At 37.2% G+C, this 13265-nt stretch overlaps 1 protein-coding gene across 1 annotated transcript in view; it reads left to right on the forward strand.

Annotated features, from left to right (window-relative positions):
* Window positions 1–13265, forward strand: part of L3MBTL4 (L3MBTL histone methyl-lysine binding protein 4) — a 329281-nt gene that overhangs the window by 200645 nt on the left and 115371 nt on the right. The window contains exon 14 of the mRNA XM_033087485.1: window positions 9257–9430. Within this exon, the coding sequence (XP_032943376.1) occupies window positions 9257–9430 (174 nt within the window). The remainder of the gene's footprint in view (window positions 1–9256; window positions 9431–13265) is intronic.

The raw sequence follows: 13265 nt of genomic DNA on the forward strand, positions 1-13265 counted from the left end.
GGATTTGAACTCACTTTGGCCAGTCTCAGAAGGCTCTTTTTCCACCAAAGGATTTCTTGGGTGCTTTCGTTGAGTAGAATAAAGTCTTCCTTTAAAAATAAAAGAAACAATTGTTGTCCAGGAGGAGCTTTCAATAAAGTTTTTTAACATTAAAAGGATCAATAGGGACTTCTGCTTCCAGAAAGATGGAGTAGACATATTTTCTCTATTACTCCCACTAACACCTGGATATTATATATAAAATAAACACATAAAGGCTCTGAAAGATGGAGAGGAGGGGGCAGACCAGCTAGAGACCTCAAGACCAGAGTAACAATGCGGTAGTGTGTTCCATGTCTTCTTCATCCTCATATATCTTTAGCTGGTTCTTGTGTCCATTTTTTTCATTTGTTTCAAGTGTGTTAACAATTGCTTGTTAAAGCACGTTCATTATGGCTGCTTTACATTTTTTGTGAGATAATTCTAGCATCTGAGTCATCTCGATGTTGGCATTAGCAACATGGAAACAGGAAAGTATACAACTCATTGGTAAAAATAAGTATATATTTAAATTCAGAATACTCTAATAGTGTAATGGTAGTGCATCAACCACTTTAGTAAAAAAGTTAAAAGAAAGAAGTTTAAAAATAACAATAGCTACAATAACTTGTTATGGATATACAATCTTGAGCAAGAATAGTAAAGCTGGAAGCATCACACTTCATGATTTCAAATTATGCTACAAAGCTGTAATAAGCAAAACAATATGCCACTGGCATAAAAACAGCCACAATAAATCCACATATATGTGGTCAACTTATCTTTGACAAGGGTGCCAAAAATACACAATGGGGAAGAGATACTCTCTCAATAAACAGTGTTGCGAAAACTGGGTATCCACATGCAGAATGAAACTGGACTTTTATCTTACACCATTCACAAAAATCAACTTGAAATGAATTAAAGACTTAAATGTAAGATCTGAAATTATAAAACTGCTAGGAGAAAGCTTAGGGGAAAGCTCCGTGACACTGGTCTTGGCAATCATATTTTGGAGATGATACTAAAAACACAGACAACTAAAGCAAAAATAAGTGGGACTACATCAGACTCAACAGCTTCTGCACGACAAAGGAAACCATCAACAAAATGAAAAGGTGACCTACTGAGTGGGAGAAAATGTTTGCAAACCATATATCTGATAAGGGGATAATATCTAAAATATATAAAGAACTCATACAACTCAATCACAAAAAAACAAATCACCTGATTTAAAAATGTGCAAAGGACCTGAATACACATTTCTCCAGGAAAGACATATAAAAGGCCAAGAAGTACAAGAAAAGGTACTCCACATCACTAGTCATCAAGGAAATGTAAATTAAAACCACAGTGGAATATCACCTCACACCTGTTTGGATGGCTATAATTAAGAAAAAAAGAAGAAGAAGAAGATGAGGGTGGGTGAGGATGTGGAGAAAAGGGAACACCTGTAGAGTTGTGGTGGGAATGAAATTGGTGTAGCCACTATAGAAAACAGTATGGAGGTTCTTCTAAAACTTAAAAGTAAAACCACCATATGACCCAGTAATCCTATGATGGGTGTTATCCAAAGGAACTGAAATCAAGATCTCAAAGACGTACTACAACCCCATGTTCGTTGCAGCACTATTCACAACAGGCAAGATATGGAAGCAACCTAAATGTCCGTCATCGGATGAATGGATAAAAAAATGTAGTATATACATAAATAAAATATTACTCCGCTTTTAAAAAGAAGGAAATCTGCCCTTTTCCACAACATAGATGGACCTGAAGGTCATTATGCTAAGTGAGATAAGCCGGACACAGAAAAACAAATGATGATATCAACTTAAATGTGGAATCTAAAATAGACTCATAAAAAGAGAGTAGAATGGTGGATGCCAGGGGTTGGGTGTCGGGGGAAAATGGGCGGGTGATTGTTAAAGGGTACGAAGTTTCAGTTATGCAAGGTAAATAAATTCTGAAGATCTATTCAGCATAGTGCTTATAGCTAACAATACTGTTTTGTATACTTAAAATTTACCAGGAAGATAGATCTTGCATTAAGTGTTCTCACCACTGAAAAATGAGTAATGAAAGGGACAGGAGGAGGGACAGAGGTGATGCATATATCTGTGACCTTGATGGTGGTGATGGTTTCACAGGTGTATCCGTATCCCCAAGCTCATCGAGTTGTAAACATTAAATATGTATAGCTTTTTTATGTCAGTCATTTCTCAGTACTGTGTACATCTCTCTTCTTACTGTGTATGTTAACACTTTTAATGATAATTAAATTAAGGTCGTAGCTATTTTATGGACAAAGTTACTCAGAATCAGAGAAAATTTACCCATAGTATGTCTTTAATATGTCTTGGGTAACCTCATTTTCAGGCCACAAAAGTGGGAAGAAAATTGACCACAAGACCTTAGAATCTCATATGTTACTAATTGTGTTTGCCCATCTCTATATTGAGAACAATATAATAGAAATGGCGTTACAGCTTCAGTAGATACTAAAATACTATGATGGTTCTTCCTTCCTGGTCTATATTCCAACACATATTGTTTGTATTTGCTCTTAATTCTCTTAGAAGTAAAATCAGCAAGCGTTTAAGTTACATGTTAGTTTTTAAAAGTTTCTGTAGGAAGTATTATAGGTACTCTATATTGCAATAATCTGCATTTCAGTAATCAATATTTTCTACAAATAAAAGGTATTTATTTAACACTCTTATACTGTGTAAGCTTAAACTACCAATTTATTAAAGACTGAAAAAAAGTGAGTTATGTACTGGGAACCACCATGGGGTGGCGTGGGGAGTGAGGCTTTTCTAATGGGATGAATATAATGCAGGCACCTGCCAACAGGATGGAGCTCTTGGTGCCACCAGGGCCCAAGGCCAAATTGCAAGGCAGGCAACATTTATTGATCTCGTTCCCTCCCATTTTCTTGCTGAGTCCCTTTCTCTGTCAAGTCTCAGCGCCCTCTCTTATGATCTGACAGAGGCAGCCATTCAACGCTTCCTTGCTGCCCTTTGTTTCCGAGAGGCAAACCCCTCTTCCATGAATACTTCCAAATAAAATGCTATGCCCACTCATGTCAACAAGTAATTCTTTGAGTTTTGAAGATAGATGAAGAGATTTTTAGAATCTAACCTCCTAGATAAGCTATGAGTCTTCTATGTCATCTTGTCAAGGTCTTAGAAGGAAAAGAATACAAGTGGCTAATAAAATAATTGAGACGAAAATATACAATGGGCCTCATCAAGGGGTGGGTTAGTTGCATTGGAGAACTCTTTAGAGTCTAGCTATATCCCTAATTCCTGGGGTCTATGAGGGCGTATTCCTGGATCAGGGCTCCTCCTGGGAGCTATTTGCCTATGAGGTGTCGTCAAAAGATACGGTGAATGTTGAAATAAAAAAAATTTATTACAGTAAAAGACACATTGCCTTTAATCCCCCTCAAAATACTCCCCCTCACTTCTAACACACTTATCCCATCGTTCTTGCCACATTCTGAAGCAGTTCTGGAAGTCCTCTTTCAAGAGTGTCTTATTTCATCATCTATCATGACAATGCTCCATGTCACACACATCGCTTTTGGCATGGCAATTTTTGTCAAATAAAAACATTACTGTGTTCTCATCCACCTCATCCCCTGCATCTGGCACCATGTGACTTCTGGCTTTTCCCCAAAGTCAAAAGGACCGTGAAAGATATATGTTTTGAATTGATTCAGGACATCGGGGCAACCTTGACAGCACAACTAAACACATTCACGAAAGAGGACTTATAGAACTGCTTCAGAAAATGGAAAGAACAGTGGGATAAGTGTGTTCAAAGTGAGGGGGAGTATTTTGAGGGGGGTTAATGTCAATGTGTCTTTTCCTGTAAAATATATATATATATATACATATATATATATATATATGTATATATATATATATATATATATATATATATATATATATACACATATATATATATATATATATATTTAGTTTAAACATTCACTGTATTTTTTTATTATACCTTGTGTTTCGGGCGACTTCACTTTTCAGGATGAGGAGAACAGTTGACAATGATTTGGTACTCTTCCTGAAATACTGCTGATCTCTGGCTTTGTTATTTGTTTTGAAGTACAACACTCAAGCAGCTATTTCATCTTTGCCATTTTGCTTAAATGTGTAATGCTTCCTAACTTTTTAATGTCATGTCACACAACGAAAATGATAATCAGTACTTGGGACAAGAGAGGATTTAGAGCATGGAGGGCTGCTAGAAGGACTGGCCTTGGACTCTAGTGCCCCAGGCCCATTCTGGCCATCCTGACAGTGTAGCTCCAAACGAGTTGGGAAGCTACCACTAGGTAAGTTGTGACAACTTAGTTATAACCTCATAGTTCAAACTGTCCATCCCCCAGGATTTGACAGAGCATGCATGGCCCAGTACTTTCACCAGAACAGGGTAATCAGAGAGTAATCAGGAACCAAATTTGCTGCTTGGGTATGATAAAATGAACACATGATTTATACAAGATGATAATATAGTTGGATGAGCAGAACCTGGGGTCCAAGGGGTTTGGCCATCGGTAGTCATCATCTAGACTCTTGGGATTCTGGCCAGTTGAGAAGAATCCAGAAAGAAGGAAGGAATCCTAATTAGTGGGCAAAGCACAGTACCAGAATAACTCAGGGTGAAAAGCACATGGAAGACTGGCCAGGTGGTATCTGGGAAGTGGACCCTCACTTCTTAGGGTGGGAAGCAGAGGTCTTGTCATGGAAGGGGGCTGTTAAGAGCAAGGGAGGAACAGAGAGCTTCTATCCCTGAATTCTAGTCATGGCAGCAGACAAGGAATTTAGGAACAAGGATGCCAAGCTAGAGGACGAGGAGCCCATGAGGCTGCATAGTTGTCATCAACAAGGCATGATCACAGGTGTCAGAACTGGGGCCTGCTTCAGGTTTGGACCTTTGGACTTCAGAATGAACATGTGGGTTAACGCCTTACCTCCAGCCTCAGATAAGGATTGATCCTAGGAAAATGGGGAAATTGCACCAACCTGTGGACTCAGGTACCCCTGCTGTGGAAGGAAGGAAGGAAGGAGAATTCAGAGGCCGGGCCTGACACAAAAAGCAGTGAATCGGCATCACCAGTTCATCCTGCCTCCTCCAACCCCATCCCCGTCACACCTCGAAGATGGAGCAGCAGTGAGAACACTGCTTTTCAAGGGAGTACAGGGCAGATTTGTAAGGTAAAAAAAAAAAAGACTGAGCCTTTACTTTTCCATTTATCCTCACATGTTAAAAATTATACTTAAATATTTGGAAAAGCAAAACTAGTATTTTTAATTGCAGTCATTTTTGTGTCCTATTTATGAAGTAAGAGGACTACTAGGATCGGATCTCAGTTTTAGATCTGTCAAAAAAATCTCTCTTAAAAGTTTGTCAGCAGGTGTCTAGCAGTTTTTGCTTATTTAGCATTTAGCCTAATCTGCTTTGCCTTTGATGAGCTTGCGGCTGACATTTTTTATAAATTATTCAATTGAACCATATGAAATTCCCGATATTTGACTTGCCTCTGACTTTTTAAAACTGCATTTTCATATGGGTCAACCTAATAGTTTTTGCTGTCTCTTTTTTTTTTACAAACAAATTGAATTAGGGAAAGATGGGGAAATGGTCTCCTCACTCAAAAGAACCACGTCTCCCACAAGACATTGCTGGCTCAGGACTTCAACCTGAAGTTTTTATACTTATCTCTGTCTATAATGAGCGAAATTTGAATATACTATTTCCCTCTGAGTCACAAATTTAACCAAACAGAGTTTTAAGTCATAGAAATTTCAGCTATGTCAACGATTTTCTAAAGAGACTGTCTTCAGAACCATTTCCCCCCTCCCCAATATTTGGCTGAATTACAAGTAAGGTAAATGGTTTTATCACACCTAGGAAAACCACTTCAATCAGGTTTTTTTTCGGTGTGTCTAGATTTATGCAGAATCATGCATGCCCTTACACACATACACACACAGTCGCACGCGCATACGCATGATGTAAGGGTCCGCATTTGCAGGAAGTCGGGCCAAAGTTTGTGATGCTGTCTCCTTAACACAACTATTCATCTTTCTCTGCAAAGAATGCAAGTAGGCACAGTGTTGCAGTACAGAAACTTGTTCACTGCAGAAGCCGGGTTGGAAACGGTGCAATTATATTTGAAAGCCCTCTCATCCTTCACTTCTTTTGTGCATGTTTTTATCTCTCATCATTATCTTCTTTCAAGTTCTTCACCAGCATTTCTTCTGAAAAGTATGTTTTTGTTATTTAATATATTCTTTTGAACTTCACACAGTATTCTGATCCGTATAATCTGAAGATACGTTCTCACACTCCTTACCTCGCAGAATCAGGACATATTCCATTCTGACACTTGGGGAGTTCCATCGAGTTTTCATACCTTAGTAACCAAGAGACAAAGAGGGGCTAGAAAGAAATTAGGAAATAGTCGAATGATGAAATGACTGAAGGGACTGCTTTATGAATGAAGATAGAAGGAAATAAAATTTCTCTCAACTTAAGTACTGAGCAAGAGCTGTCTACAATACTGGACACATAAGCCTTAGGAAGAGAGAGCATTAGTGCCACCCAGCTTGAGTCATGACAGGTGATGATATGAAATTAAGAGAATTCACAATAACGATTATTTTCTTAAAAATCTCAAATTGGGAGCATGTATTACACGGATAGCAAAGCTTCTGAGTAATAGTAACTTAAGGGAAGCTCAGCTGTGCTTGAAATAAACATTGCCCAACCTTCCTTAGGTTAGCCTAAAGCCTATCAACTTTTATCTGCAAAAGGTTCTTTCTAAAATCTCCCTTAAATCTTGTATGCTGCAGCGTAAACAGGTCACTTCTGCTCTCTTGTTATTAGAAATAGTATTTTATTGTATCTTCACTCCTCACACAGGACAAGCATATGCTGACTTATGTTCACCGAGCCATAAACCATGCCAAACCAAGTACTGCTTTACTCTGTAAATACCTGCTTTGGCTTCTCTTTGTATAAAAATTATGCCACAGTTTCCTTCATATTCCCTGCCTGCCTTTTTTTTTTTTTTTTTTTAATGGTGTTAACAAACCTTGTCCCACTTTTGCCCGCCACATTGGTGCTAATAATTAAGTAATCTATTTTGGGGCTTCCCAAGAAATTGCCAGGCAACTTTGGGAAAGTTGTGTTGTCTCACCTGTAAAATAACACATTAATATCATCCTTGGGTATTTAGTATTAGATATTAGAAATAATATATGTAAAACACCTTTACTTATAAAGGACCTATAGTATACACTCAATATGGACAGCTTTTCGTTCTTATTATACATTGTATTTATTGGTATATATGTCTTAACTTCACTAGATTTGTATACTCTAAAGTGCCTAGTATATAGCAGATGCTCAGTTAATGGGTTGCTGAATGAATAACTGAATTAATGGATAAACTAAAAATCAATGCCACTTATTACACGTTACAGAAAATGCATGTAAAGGGGCACTTCTGTCTGTAGCAAAGGCTGCTGATCCACCGTGACGTCAGTACAGATTTACCCGGGCGTGCTGAGATAGGCTGGTGTCATTCTAATCACCCCATCCCAAATCCCAAGTATAGGTTGGTGCTAAAGTCCCTCTGAGGTTAGATTGCTTATAGGTCCTCCCTGGAAAACTCAATCTACTTTTTTTTTTTTAATTAAAGTTTATCGGAGTGACAATTGTTAGTAAAGTTATATAGGTTTCAGGTGTACAATTCTGTAATACACCATCTACATATCACATTGCGTATTCACCACCCAGAGTCAGTTCTCCTTCCATCACCATATATTTGATCCCCCTTACCCTCATCTCCCACCCTCCACCCTCCTTACCCTCTGGTAACCACTAAACTATTGTCTGTGTCTATGAGTTTTTGTTTCTTTATTTGTTTGTCTTGTTCTTTTGTTATTTTCAGTTTACATACCACATATCAGTGAAATCATACGGTTCTTGACTTTTCTGTCTGACTTATTTCGCTTAGCATAACAACCTCAAGATCTGTCCATGTTGTCAATCTACTTTAAAATAGAGGAAACACTTCTTTGGTCTCTGATTTTATCATGACCTTACTATAACAAAAGAAAGCTTTCACATATTCAGAAAGAATTTATTATGCACCATGTATCAGCAAATTTACAGTAAATTGGAAGTGGATTCCTAAGAAAGAACCAACTGCCTAGATATTAATGCAGCTGCCATTTAATGGTGTGTGTGTGTGTGTGTGTGAGAGAGAGAGAGAGAGAGAGAGAGAGACACACAGAGAGAGAGAGACAGAGAGAGACAGAGAGACAGAGAGACAGAGAGAGAGAGATTTATGGTCACAACAATCGTTGAGTTGGATCCAGTTTTCCACTTCACTGGACAGAAACTGAAGCTCCGGCATGAAATGTCTTACCCAGAGTTATATGCAGGTGACTTCCTGTCACACTTGTGCTTTCACGGACAGTGGCTGCCCCATTCCTAACAACAGCAGGGATTTGGGGCCTCTTTGCAGAAAGGGATGTGGGCACAGAAATCTAAGAAGGACAATCGATCAGCCTATAGAAAGAACCAGATCATTTGTCCTGGCCTCTCCTGCCCAAACCTGCTGTTAGGCTCCAACCAGATCCAGGACCCAGGATTCAGCCTTGACTGTAGTCTCTCCTCTTTCACCTACAAGTGTCCCTTCACATTCAAACCCCAAATTTCCTAGCAACTTTCAGGAGGATTAAACAGAATCCAGACACAATGTTTCTAGATATATAAATGTTAAGGAATAAAAGCATAGTATTCTCTGATACTAGTAAATATTTTAGTTACCCATAATATTTTGAGATATAATCAAAGCATAAATATTGGAGGAAAGTTTGAGTCAATTGTTTATATAACATTTTCATTGCTTCATTGGAAGCACATCTTTATGTTATTGTTAGATTTTTTTTAAGTTTTCAAAATTGTAAAGCCGTATGTTCTGAATAACTCATTACCTATAATACTCTGCTGACCAGTATTTAGACTTCAGATTTTCTCCTAGGGCAATGTGAAAAGAAACTTATTTGAGTGTGTTCAGTGAAAGGACAATGTCTATATTCAGTTTTTAAATATTAGATGTAGATCTGTTCCAATGACAGTGGATCACTGATTTATCACTATAAACTGACGACTGTGCTTTCATTTTATTACAAACCAGTGCCTTTGGCTGCCCGTATTCGGACATGAACTTGAAAAAGGAGGCAACACTCCAGGATCGTCTGAGAGAACAAACACAGGCAAATTTGGAATTAGACTCTTCACATTCAAAATTGAAAAACCTCTGTAGTTTCAACTTCAGTGGAAAACATGAAAAGGCGAACAGTCAGCCCAGGTAAGGAACTTTTTGAAAATATGAACTAGAAAGTAAACCATGTAGAATAGTAAAAGAACAAATTTGTTAATAGCAATAATTCCTGACATTACTTTGAATGATTATTTTTATTTCTGGGTATTATTGTGTTCACAGGCTCATAGAATTTATCTCAGCCATGATCTTCATCGAAAAAATATTTTTTCTTCATCCTCAAAAATTTAAATTTTTCTTTTTCTAAATGTATATATTACATGTAAGCAATAGAAAGCATAGCTCATCTACAGAATTCTATAAAACTCCCTTGCACTTTGACAACTTCTTTATTCTTTTGAATCATTTTATAGATCGTATCGCTTTTGGCACATGGTCAAGTATTTGTAGCCACTCAGTCACATCTGGATTTCCTCTCTTACATGTTGCTTGTCTTGGTCGTCTTTCATCCAAATGTACCTCATATACAATTTCTTCTTACTCTGAATAGGTTTCATTTTGATTTACTGATAACACGTCATCCTTTTGTTCCTAAATGTAAACTTAACCTTTTAAGTATCAGATTTCAATCTTTATTTACATATAATCATTTTCTAAAGAGCTGCAAAAGCAAGCTTATTTGATATTTTTTACCTACCTGAGTAAATAATATAAATAACATCTTTTCTATGAAAGAGCTCAAATCTCCATGCTGTGAATTATAAACACAGAACAATCTCCCAATAAGTAGATAATTGGGGATCAGACAGAGATGGAGCCAAGGAAGGCCAGACAGAGAAATGAGAAGTGGATGTTTTTCAGACCCTTCTGCAGGCAGAAGACACTCATGTTCAAGCCCAGAAGGACAGGAGACCCTCCCTGTGCCCCTTTGACCAAGCTGCTGCTTGGGGGGTGCTAATCCTCTAGATTCCTGCTCTTTTCATTCGGGCAGGTGTAAAACGAAGATGCGCATGCCTCTCTCTGTGGGAAGAGAGTTTCCACCAGAGAAGCTTTCTGCCTATTTACACCTGCAGTGCCAACAAGGGTGATCCTGAACTCCCAAGGGGAGACCTGTTCATTGGGAGGGTTTGGCTCCCAGGATACATTTTTCCCATGGATTTTACATCCTGGAGTGTGAGTTTTTTCGTTTTTTTCATGCACATGTTGATATAGAGAATTTGGGTGACTTTTCATTGTTGGTAAAAAGCTTACTTTGATATTGATCACCGTGCATACAACCCAGAGATTAGCTCTTCTCTATCTCAGGATCTATTTTCTATGGATGCACATGCCTCTCTATTTCTGTGACTGTATCTTGCATGGTTAGTATTTGTTAGACACCCGCTCCTCTTGAAACTTCACAGGGTCTGGTTGTTCTTTACTGTTCTTCACACCCACACTGTTTACAACTCTACATAGCTGAGCTCCTGAACATCCTTTCCATTTCCTAGGTGAGAGAGAATTTTTTCTTCTTCAGTTTTTTAAACTGTTTTCCAAGGAACAATGTTTATTTATTTCAGTACATCCATCTGTCCTTATTCTTTCTGTTCTATTCTGTTATCTTTTTTTCCAAATAAAAACTCAGTCAGTCTCTCTTGTAAACGTTTTAGACGTTCATCCTCAATGTCAAATGTCAGAGATACTAAGCAGATCTTTGAACTGCTTTAAAAAATGATTGCACTGTCATATTCTCTCAGAGGTCAGTTAAACCTTTCTTTTCAACACAGATATATGGCTTCTCCTGTCTTGAACTCCTCTTAGGAATTTGCTCTTTTCAATATATTATTACGGGTTTATCATTTTGAAGTCGTTTGCATAATTACTACAGATAGAAAAAGTAGAGAATGTTAGTTGGTAATTGAGCAAAAAAATCACACATGATCCTATTTTGTCAGTTCCTATTTCATGTTTGCACAGAATTAAGCAAGGAGCTGGGTTTAGAGGGGATGAAGGGGGTCACACAACACGCATCTTGAATTCTTAAGCCTTCTTTTGCTTTCAAATCTCAAGACCAAAACCATCCTTGCCCTTCTGTCCCTGTCCACTTTTATTTTTAACCAGTCTTCACAACAATGTTTGGATAAATAGTATTGGCAGTAGTGCCACTTTGACTTATCCCCATCTCCGTGACATCCTGCTCATGGTCTAGAATTCTGGCGTGAGGTCAAAAGAGAACAAGGACATCAACAAGAAATAATATGTAATCTAGTTGTTAGCAGATAAAGTATATTTTAACCCGCTGCACGGTTTACTTGTAGTAGTTTCTTGAGGCTCCCTTTCCTATAACCCAAATCTTTACTCTTAAAGTCACAAGATATCAGATACAGGTGGAGGAGAAAATTTAAATTCCACCTTTCCTACATAGTGAGAAGAAATAATTTTTACTTGGTTCATGTCCCAGCATAAACATGGGGGCTAAATTAGTGAAAATTAGAGTTATAATTTCCACTGACCTCCAATCCATCCACCAGTCACTAAGCTCTGGACAGGTTTTCTGTAATTTGTTATATAAGCAACACTTGTCACCTTATACTCTCCAGACTTATTACAATTCAAGTGAAAATTATAAAATCAACTCTTGACATTCTTCCAAAATCAATTAGATGCTGCCCAGCAATTTAGTGAATTTTGTCTTTTCCTTAACTACATCCTGGTTTTGTGTTTATTTTTAAAAAGTACAATTTGTTCTCATGTTAATCTTTGGAGAGGGCATTACTAATAAATATTTAGTATCCATGATTTAGTAGTGGAAATAGTCTACTGATGTTCACATTCTTAGTAGAGGGTCAAGTTTTAAGTTTGAGTGGATTATATACTACTAGATGTTTACAAAATTCACCTTCATAGAAGTAAGATTATATGTTAATACAACTTTAAAGAGTCAGATTCAAAATAGGTCATCCCTACTAAAAAACTCTCTCTCTCTCCCTCTCTCCATATGTATATATATAAATATATTCATTTTTCCTTGTGCTAATAGAGTAGTAGTATATTCTCGGTGCAGGATAGGGAGTCAAATGACCTTATACTTGGGTGTCTTTCATTTGGGTATGTACTCTAGGGGGATACAAACCCTTAATTTGTTTAACAGTTTATAGTTTTCACATACATTACCTTTGGAGCTTTCCATAATCTTGGTAGTTTAGGCAAAGCAGACATTATTAGCATCATAGTATTGCCAGTTACAGTTGGCAAAGTAGAGATCCTTACTGGCAGCTGATCTGGCACCCAAACATAGATTTTTTTTGATGAAATCCAGAATATTCTAGCTCAATAAACTAATAATTGTAACACCAAAAATAATAACTGATATTAATATCACATATTTTGGGCTATAAAGCATTGTGCTAAACTATCTCTCTCTCTCTCTCTCTCTCTCTCTCTCTCTCTCTCTCTCTCTATATATATATATATATATATATATATATATATATCATCTTGTTAATTGTATTTCAATATCACAACTACCCTATGTGTGATAAGTATTCTGATTCTGATTTTATAATGTAAGCACCCGAAGGTTCAGAGAGGTTAGGCAAAGTTGCAAGATCACACAGGTAATCAGTAGAAAACTTGGGATTTGAATCCAGAACTACCTGACTCCAAATGCTGTACATGTTTCAACTATGTTAAGCTAGCAAAAGAAAGACAAGCTTTCTTTTGAAAAAAACAAGAAAGACAAGACTTTGAAAATACCTAGCTGGGATTATATTTAGGCCAATTTCTACTTCTGTCTAATATATTCTAATTCACACAATTGGTAAACCACCGTTAGTTAAAATACCTGTCATATTCAATCACTACTATTAAGAAAATCTAAGAAAATGCCTAATAAAGCTCACTTTGTTTTTCCTAATGCCTGCCATATTATAAATTTTATGCA

Source organism: Rhinolophus ferrumequinum, chromosome 19 (assembly GCF_004115265.2).
Source record: "Rhinolophus ferrumequinum isolate MPI-CBG mRhiFer1 chromosome 19, mRhiFer1_v1.p, whole genome shotgun sequence".
NCBI classification, from domain to species: Eukaryota; Metazoa; Chordata; class Mammalia; order Chiroptera; family Rhinolophidae; genus Rhinolophus; species Rhinolophus ferrumequinum.